The sequence below is a fragment of the Poecilia reticulata genome, unplaced genomic scaffold, assembly GCF_000633615.1.
Source record: "Poecilia reticulata strain Guanapo unplaced genomic scaffold, Guppy_female_1.0+MT scaffold_145, whole genome shotgun sequence".
NCBI lineage: Eukaryota > Metazoa > Chordata > Actinopteri > Cyprinodontiformes > Poeciliidae > Poecilia > Poecilia reticulata.
This window is the reverse complement of record NW_007615015.1, coordinates 1,197,148-1,205,994: the sequence shown is the minus strand read 5'-3', so window position 1 is coordinate 1,205,994 and position 8,847 is coordinate 1,197,148. Positions and strand designations below refer to the sequence as shown.

General features: G+C 43.6%; 1 protein-coding gene and 1 long non-coding RNA gene across 2 annotated transcripts in view; both read left to right on the top strand.

Moving 5' to 3' along the window:
* LOC103459977 (semaphorin-4E-like) overlaps positions 1-6,380 on the top strand; it is a 29,188-nt gene extending 22,808 nt beyond the window's left edge. Inside the window, exons 13-16 of the mRNA XM_017303032.1 lie at positions 5,235-5,353; positions 5,424-5,590; positions 5,665-5,714; positions 5,808-6,380. Of these exons, the coding sequence (XP_017158521.1) occupies positions 5,235-5,353; positions 5,424-5,590; positions 5,665-5,714; positions 5,808-6,262 (791 nt within the window). The 3' untranslated portion in view covers positions 6,263-6,380. The remainder of the gene's footprint in view (positions 1-5,234; positions 5,354-5,423; positions 5,591-5,664; positions 5,715-5,807) is intronic.
* A 1,928-nt stretch (positions 6,381-8,308) lies between these two features.
* The window catches only part of LOC103459969 (uncharacterized), a 2,847-nt gene continuing 2,308 nt past the window's right edge, over positions 8,309-8,847 (top strand). Inside the window, exon 1 of the long non-coding RNA XR_532836.1 lies at positions 8,309-8,565. This is a non-coding gene — a long non-coding RNA (uncharacterized LOC103459969). The remainder of the gene's footprint in view (positions 8,566-8,847) is intronic.

Below are 8,847 nucleotides of genomic sequence, written 5' to 3'. Positions count from 1 at the left end.
GTTTTAACACCTTCCTCTGCTGATAAAGGCCTTTACACCTGTGAGACAGTGGAAGTAGTTAAAGGCAGAGAGCACAGGAAGGCGGTGATCCAGTATCATGTTAAGATTTCAGAGGGTGGGGTAAACTGGATTCAGGCTAATGGGGCGAACTGGAATCAGAGTTTTGTGGTAAGCGGTTATCAGACTATTGGGCTAAACTGGAATCAGACTATAGTTACCTACATTTTAGCTTCTGTCTGTGTGGTTATCAGACTATTGGGGTAAACTGGAATCATCAAACCAATAGTCTGATKAGCAATACATAGATTGCTCATCATCTATGTRTGCTGGAAGCAGAAAACTCAAAAAGTTGCTGGCACTATTAAGATTGGCATCGATAAGAGTGGCACTGGAGAAGACCTAGCAAYCAAAGTGGGAGGGACGGATGCCAAAGCATGAGATTTATAGTGTGATAATAGAACAACCCACTTCTGTTTAACTTTGTGCAGCATTGCATGCAACTCAATACAAAAATAAATGACTAAAATGATTAATGTGTGGTTATCCATGCTTGTAACTATTGCTGAAACTATTCATTGAATTAATCGATTATTAAAATAATCACTTGATTTATTAATGTATTTATTGCCAACTGGAGTCTGCAGACTCTAAAAGCCAATTTGTTAAAATAACGAGTACTAATTAAGAAGAAACTACTAAAATAAACTTATTTTGTGTTTAAATAAAAAAAAACCTTGTCTGCAATCTGTTCAAGACACAACTCCTCTGTTGGCAGTTTTAGCCTCATCTGGTTCAATTTCTGTAAAAATAAATAAATAAAAACCTATAAAGCACCTTTTGAWATTCAAATATTAATCAGTTAAATAATATATTTAATGCCCAGATCATCCCTAAATGGAATTGATGTTGAGCCCAGAAGAGCTGGGATTTTCACATAATGATATTCTAAGTAGTTTTCATGGCTGCAGATGCGCCATTTGCTGCAAATAATCGAGCATTCACTATGGAAATATCAATTTATTTTAGGTATCAAGACGCTAATATGCCAACATATAAGCATATTAGAGGAGGGGAAGACCCAGGACACGCTGGAGGGACGATGTTCCTCAGCTGGCCTGGGAACTGGCCCAAGCTTAATTAGCAGGCTAAATATTTTGCTTACCAATTAAACATTGAACTCCAATTAAAATATTTTGTTTAATCCTAAGTATTTAGTTACCAAGCTAAATACTGTATTCAGTTAGCAAACTAAATAATTTGGTTCTATTACAACCACGGGATTTCTTATTTTTCAGACAAACTATGCATGCCTTTTGACGGTCGGTCGGTTTTCTGCCGGTTATCCGGGGTCGGGTCGCGGGGGCAGCAGCTTCAGAAGGGAGGCCCAGACTTCCCTCTCCCCGGCCAATTCTTCCAGCTCCTTTGGGGGAATCCCAAGGCGTTCCCAGGCCAGCCGAGAGACATAGTCCTTCCAGCGTGTCCTGGGTCTTCCCCGAGGCCTCCTCCCGGTGGGACGTGCCCGGAACACCTCACCAGGGAGGCGTCCAGGAGGCATCCTGACCAGATGCCCGAGCCACCTCAACTGGCTCCTCTCGACGTGGAGGAGCAGCGGCTCTACTCTGAGTCCCTCCCGGATGACCGAGCTTCTCTCTCTAAGGGAGAGCCCAGCCACCCTGCGGAGGAATCCCATTTCGGCCAGTTGTATCCGGGATCTTATTCTTTCGGTCATGACCCAAAGCTCATGACCATAGATGAGGGTGGGAACATAGATCACCCGGTAAATCGAGAGCTTCGCTTTTTGATTCAGCTCTCTCTGTAGCACGACGGACCGGTACAGCGCCTGCTTCACGACAGATGCTGCCCCAATCCGCCTGTCGATCTCCCGCTCTCTTCTTCCCTCATACGTGAACAAGATCCCCAGATACTTAAACTCCTCCACTTGAAGCAGAACAGGTGGGCCCCAGTGGAACACTGACCAGTCGTCCTGGTCAGTGTTCCACGACCAGGACGAAAAAACCACACTGCTCTTCCTGAATCCTAGGTTTGACTATCCGACGGACCCTCCTCTCCAGGACCCCTGAATAGACCTTACAAGGGAGGCTGAAGAGCGTGACTCCCCTATAATTGGAGCACACCCTCCGGCCCCCCTTTTTAAACAGGGCCACCAACACGCCAATCTGCCAATCCAGGGGAACTGCCCCCGATATCCATGTGATATTGCAGAGTCGCGTGAGCCAACACAACGCTACAACATCCAGAGCCTTAAGGAACTCTGGGCGGATCTCATCCACCCCCGGGGCCCTGTCACCAAGGAGCTTTTTGACCACCTCGGCGACCTCGTCCCCAGAGACTGGAGAGCCCCACCCAGATTCCCCAGGCTCAGCTTCCTCAACAGAAGGCATGTTGGTGGGATTGAGGAGGTCTTCGAAGTATTCCGTCCACCGGCCCACAACGTCCCAAGTTGAAGTCAGCAGCACACCATCCCCACTATAAACAGTGCTGGTGCTGCACTGCTTCCCCCTCCTGAGACGCCGGATGGTGGACCAGAATCGCCTCGAAGCCATACGGAGGTCTTTCTCCATGGCCTCTCCAAACTCCTCCCACGCCCGAGTTTTTGCCTCAGCGACCACCCGAGCCGCATGCCGCTTCGCCCGCCGGTACCCATCAGCTGCTTCTGGAGTCCAACAGGTCAAAAAGGCCCCATAGGATTCCTTCTTCAGCTAGACAGCATCCCTCACCGAAAGTGTCCAAGAAGTTCAACGGTTGCCGCCGCAACAGGCACCAACAACCTTGAGGCCGTAGCTCCGAAAAGCCACCTCGGCAATGGAGGCACAAAACATGGTCCACTCAGACCAATGTCCCCAACCTCCCCCCGGAACATGTTCGAAGTTCTGCCAGAGATGGGAGTTAAAGCTCCKTCTCACAGGGGACTCCGCCAGACGTTCCCAGCAGACCCTCACTACACGTTTGGGCCTGCCAGGTCTGACCGGCTTCCTCCCCCACCACCGGAGCCAACTCRYCACCAGGTAGTGGTCAGTGGACAGCTCCGCACCTCTCTTCACCCGAGTGTCCAAGACATATGGCSGCAGATCCGATGAAACGATGACAAAATCGATCATCGAACTGCGGCCTAGGGTGTCCTGATGCCAAGGTCACATACGGACGCCCTTATGCCTGAACATGGTGTTCGTGATGGACAATCCATGACGAGCACAGAAGTTCAACAACAAAACACCACTCGAGTTCAGATTGGGGGTGCCATTCCTCCCAACCACGCCCCTCCAGGTCTCACTGTCATTGCCCACGTGAGCGTTGAAGTTGCCCAGTAGAACAAGGGAGTCCACAGGAGGGGCACTCTCTAGTACCCCCTCTAAGGACTCCAAGAACAGTGGGTAATCTGAACTGCTGTTTGGCCCGTAAGCACAGACAACAGTCAGAACCCGTCCACTCACCCGTAGGCGGAGGGAGGCTACCCTGTCATTCACCGGGGTAATCCCGAACGCACAGGCGCCGAGATGGGGGGCAACAAGTATACCCACTCCAGCCCGGCGCCTCCCAACGTGGGCAACTCCAGAGTTTAATTACGTCCAGCCCCTCTCAAGGAGACAGTTCCAGAACGAGAGCCATGTGTCGAGATGAGGCCAACTATTTCTAACCGGAACCTCTCAGTCTCGCACACTAGCTCCGGTTCCATCCCCACCAGAGAGGTGACGTTCCACGTCCCAAGAGCCAGCTTCTGCAGCCGAGGATCAGACCACCAGGGTCCCCTCCCTTTGGCTGCGGCCCGTTACACACTGCACCCGACCCCTTTGGCCCCTCCGACAGGTGGTGAACCCATTGGAAGGGGGACCCACGTCTCCTCTTCGGGCTGTGCCCGGCCGGGCTCCATGGGTAAAAGCCCGGCCACCAGGCGCTCACCATCGTGCCCCACCTCCAGGCCTGGCTCTAGAGTGGGGTCCCGGTGACCCGCGTCCTGCGAGGGAACACTAGATCCAAGATTGTTGTGCATCTTGGATCTGCGCTTTGTCTGGTTCCTCACCTAGGTCCTGTCTTCTTTGCGTGACCCTACCAGGGGCATAAAGCTCCAGACAGCATAGCTCCTAGGATCATTGGGACACTCAAACCCCTCCACCATGATAAGGTGGCAGCCCGAGGAGAGGACCAGTGTTCCCAGTATATTAAATAAATATTTTATTATTTCACTTTTTGTTTTAAATATCTCAATCTTAAGTATTAATTTATTAATACAGCTTATGTAATGAAATAAAAATAATTTACTCTGAATTATTTTCATTCTTTGCTGTCAATAGCAGAGTTGATGTATACTGTAATATTTTTTTCTCTGGAAAAAGTAAGAAAAATATGTAGTTTAATGTTTGACGACTGATTTATAAATCAAAAGAAGTCATTTCTCAATAATGTATAAAAAATAAATACAAGAAAATAAATTTTCTTGTCTTGAAACGTTCAATGTACATTAAATTATGGAATTATGTAAATCTGTTTAATAAAACACTGTAAAAGTGTCTGTTCATCAATGTCATTATAAAARTGATCAAAATAATTTCTATCAAATAAAAACATTGTGCTCTTTATTCAGAAATGCCCCAAAACAATTAAATAATCACATCAAAAGTTTGAAACTCTGTCTTTAGTCATTTCTTTGATTACTAAATACACTGCTCAAAAAAATAAAGGGAACACTTAAACAACACAATATAACTTCAAGTAAATCAAACTTTTGTGAAATCAAACTGTCCACTTAGGAAGCAACACTGATTGACAACAAGGACCCTCGTCGGGTCAATCAGTGTTGCTTCCTAAGTGGACAGTTTGATTTCACAGAAGTTTGATTTACTTGGCGTTATATTGTGTTGTTTAAGTGTTCCCTTTATTTTTTTTGAGCAGTATATATTAATGTCTGTGAGAAAATGTGTCAATGACGGGTATTAACTTAAAATACTTTGTAAAACGGCACTTTCTGAAATTCGGTCCATTGTATTAGCTTACTGGCAGAGATGCCACATTCAATATGACAGAAGCTGTGTTAGTTTTTAACTGTGATATTTACAAATGAATGAATCAGGGGGTAAAAATTATTTTAAAAATGAACCTCTATTTTCTTTTACTGACTGGCTAAATGAACCAAAACATTGCTGTTAGTTTGTCGGCTGTTTCATTTTGCAAATGTTACCTTGTAGAAACCAGAGTTAACCTCTGGTTTGATCCTCTAGACTCTGGTTGGCTGCAGAAGGTGGTGTGGTCTGATAATGATGGAGGGCGAATCATTGAGGAGTTGCAGCTGTTTCAGGATCCTCAGCCCATTCGCTTCCTCCAGCTCTCCTCTAGAAGCGTAGGTTACAGCTACATGTCTGTAGACTAACTGGACCTGGAGATAACCTTTGAACTCTGATGATCTGCAGGGTCAGCTGTACAGCGCAACTAGAACTGCTGTTGCTCAGCTCAGTTTGAGGGACTGCAGCCGCTACACATCTTGTGATGACTGCCTTTTAGCCAGAGATCCATACTGCGGCTGGGACCRTCTCAGAGGCCTGTGTGCTGCTGTTGCTGGTGCTTCAAAGTCCTCCATGTATGTCACACTAACTAAGACATGTTCACTGTGTGCTACGTTTATAATCAGAGAATTTCATTTATTTGTGGCAGGWTCCAGAACMTCRYWGATGGTRATGTTGGAATTTGCCCAAGYTTTAAWTGCAAGTATTCSCCACATAAAGCTCTTTACACACATTTGCCTTAGCGAGGAGAGTAGTAGGAGAATTTTTATGGCTGTTTTTCTTCTCCTACAGTGTCAAAGCAGATTACTGACATCCACCTCACAGTTGACATCGCACAGTTCCTCCCCTGCTCCCCTGATACCAATCTCCCCATCAGCTGGAGCTTCTCTGGTCACATCCTTGAGCCCGGTCCCCGACACATTCTGCTCAGCCAGGGACTCGTTTTAACACCTTCCTCTGCTGATGTAGGCCTTTACACCTGTGAGACAGTGGAAGTAGTTAAAGGCAGAGAGCACAGGAAGGCGGTGATCCAGTACAACGTTAAGATTTCACTGGGTGGGGTAAACTGGATTCAGGCTCTATTTTCCTTCATTTTAGCTTTTGTTTGTGTGCTGTGTTTAATCGTCATCAGCTACTTATGCTGGAAGCAGAAAACTCGAAACCATGTTGGCAGTACCAGTGTGAGTGATGCTAGCACTGAGAAACCAAAGGTAAAGACAGGGTCCTACCACTACCAACTAGGGTAGAAGAGACAGAAAAATCTACAGACGGATTTATAATTAGATAACAGAACAACCCACTTCTGTTACACTTTGTGCATCATTGCCACCAACTCTGTAAAAATAAATTACGAAAATGATTGAAGTTTTATCTATGCTTTTAGCTTGGGCTGGGAATGAGGGCTGAAACTTTAAGACTGAGCAGCAGGTTAAAATTAGCCGCTAAGGCTATGGAGATTAGAACAGTGGCAATATTTAAGAATAAACTCACTTAAGAACACAAAGCAAATGGTTRACGGACATAAATGGCAAAAAATGAATAAAGAAACGACAGCACTGAAATAATGTTCTGCCTCATGTATTTTTAGTATAATTAGAATTTTTTGGAAAAAGTTATGCAGCAGTCTCTCTGGAGAGGAGGAAGAGGAAGTGAGGTCATATAGGAGGAAACAGACCTGCAACTGTAAGGTATGTAAAGAATACGAGTTACAGTTTTCCCCCTTGATCTCATGTATGGTCCCGTACTGGCTGACGGCGAACTACTTGTTTGCACTAAGGAGTAAGAAAAATGTTGTTCCATGGAGGCTAAGAAGCAGAGGTGAATACACTCTGCTTCACCTCTGCAGAGGTTATTCCATAACTCCATAATATAATATGGAGTTAAACTTGTTTCACAATTATTCAATAAAAAGATATGTCAAAAAATAAATAAATAAATAAATAAAATTGCGATCAAAAATATTGGATTTGCAAAAATTTTTTTAAACCAAAACAATGTTTAAAAAGCTATTTTTGTAATTAAAATCACTCATTTTTGTTTGAAGTGAAAAATGTATTTGCATAAACTTAAGATTCTCAGTTTTGTTTGACACTCCCTTTGTTTTGGTCAAAGTCAACGAGTTTTGCTTGCGATTCTTTGACATTAAATTTGTTTCATAATGTAAGACACATTCCTATTGGTTAGCGCTGACTAAAGCGGGTGCCTCTGACTCCCTGCTATCTCAGAACTCTGTCCCAAACCGCAGGGCTTTCTGCTTCGCTTTGGTGACAGAACAAAATGTGAATGGTAAGTCATCTTCAYAAAATTACACTGTTAACAGCTACTAAACTGTCCAGCCTTTTTTCAAAAAAGAAATCTTGCACAACTTATGACGACAATCACAAGCTGCTGCGGTCTCCGTCAGCATATCATGCTACCTAATGTTAGCATAATGGTAAAGTGCATAAACTAGGCTTGTCTAATATTCACCTGTCTTTATGTTGAATTCGTTAACCAGTGCACCTTTATCGAGTTGCATTAAGCGTGGAAAATACCAAATGTATCTGGAGGAAATATGTATTGAACAGTTGTCAAGTGACTACATTTTATTTACCAAGCACATAATCAGTGAAGTGATGAGGGGAGGCAATATAACTCTTATATATAATTTCTTTCAGATGCAAAATGAAAATCCAAGCTGGTAGATCTGAATGAGGATATTCACATAATGTCTGTCTTCTTTTCTGTGTGTTAATTAGTGTGTATGTGTCTTTCATTTAGTTTTATTTTGAATTAGATGCAATATGCCTTTTGCTGTGTTATGTTGTGAAATTAAATTGGTGTTCTCCTAATTCCCCATTCTAGTATGACCAGCAGAGTGCAGCTGAAGCAGGACAGGCTTGTATGTATTACTGAACAGAGTGCTTCCTCCAGCTGCTAGAGAGGATCAGAACATAAGGATGGAGAGACCAGCAGAGATGACCAGGTAGGAAAGTCAGTGTTGCTTTTAAGGGCCGGGTGTATTTGGTTAACTGTATTTTTGTAAGTCAGTTTATTTGATGGTTTTTAAACTAATACTTCTATGCTACATTTTTTTGTATTATTTTTAGTAGTAGATTAAATTGATTTCAGCTGGGTACGTGATACACCATAAGGTGGGAGAACTTAATCATCACCTGTTGATAGTCAAGAAAATCTGTGTAAGAATATAAGACACCACATAAATTATTAGTATTGCAATTTATTACATATGTGGTTTTTTTTTGTTTTGTTTTGTTTTGTTTTTTTTTTGGGGGGGGGGAGGGATAAATTGACCAAAATACCCTTTTAAATCAAAAGAAAAAAGGGAACCAAAATTTGGACAGCGTTTCACCAGGAAGCCTAAAGTGAGGAGCCCCGCCCCCCTTGCTCTACAGACAGTTTGGGGAAGAAGTTGATGGTGGTCGTTCTTTTTTTTCACTGACGCTGTTCATCTTTACAGGTTAGTGATGTGATGCTGGTGAAAACTGTCCCCCTCTAGAATGTAAAGTGGCAAATTAATTCAGATCTGATTTCACAATCACATGCATATGTAACGCTAATTAAGGCTAGGCGCCTGACTACGGCCAATTCTAATAACAGGCACTCAGATAGGTTCGGCTATGGAGCCCGTGTGTGTGAATAAAACACCATCAGACAAAAAGTACGTTCAAGTTATTGTATTCAAGTGTATATTCTTGCATATATTTAGGAAGATATTCAATAATAATAATATTTATAATAACAGTGATTTTCTATGAATATAACCGAAAGACACAACAAAGAAGAAACACAAGGAAAACAACAAAACAATAAACCCTGATGACACCCAAGC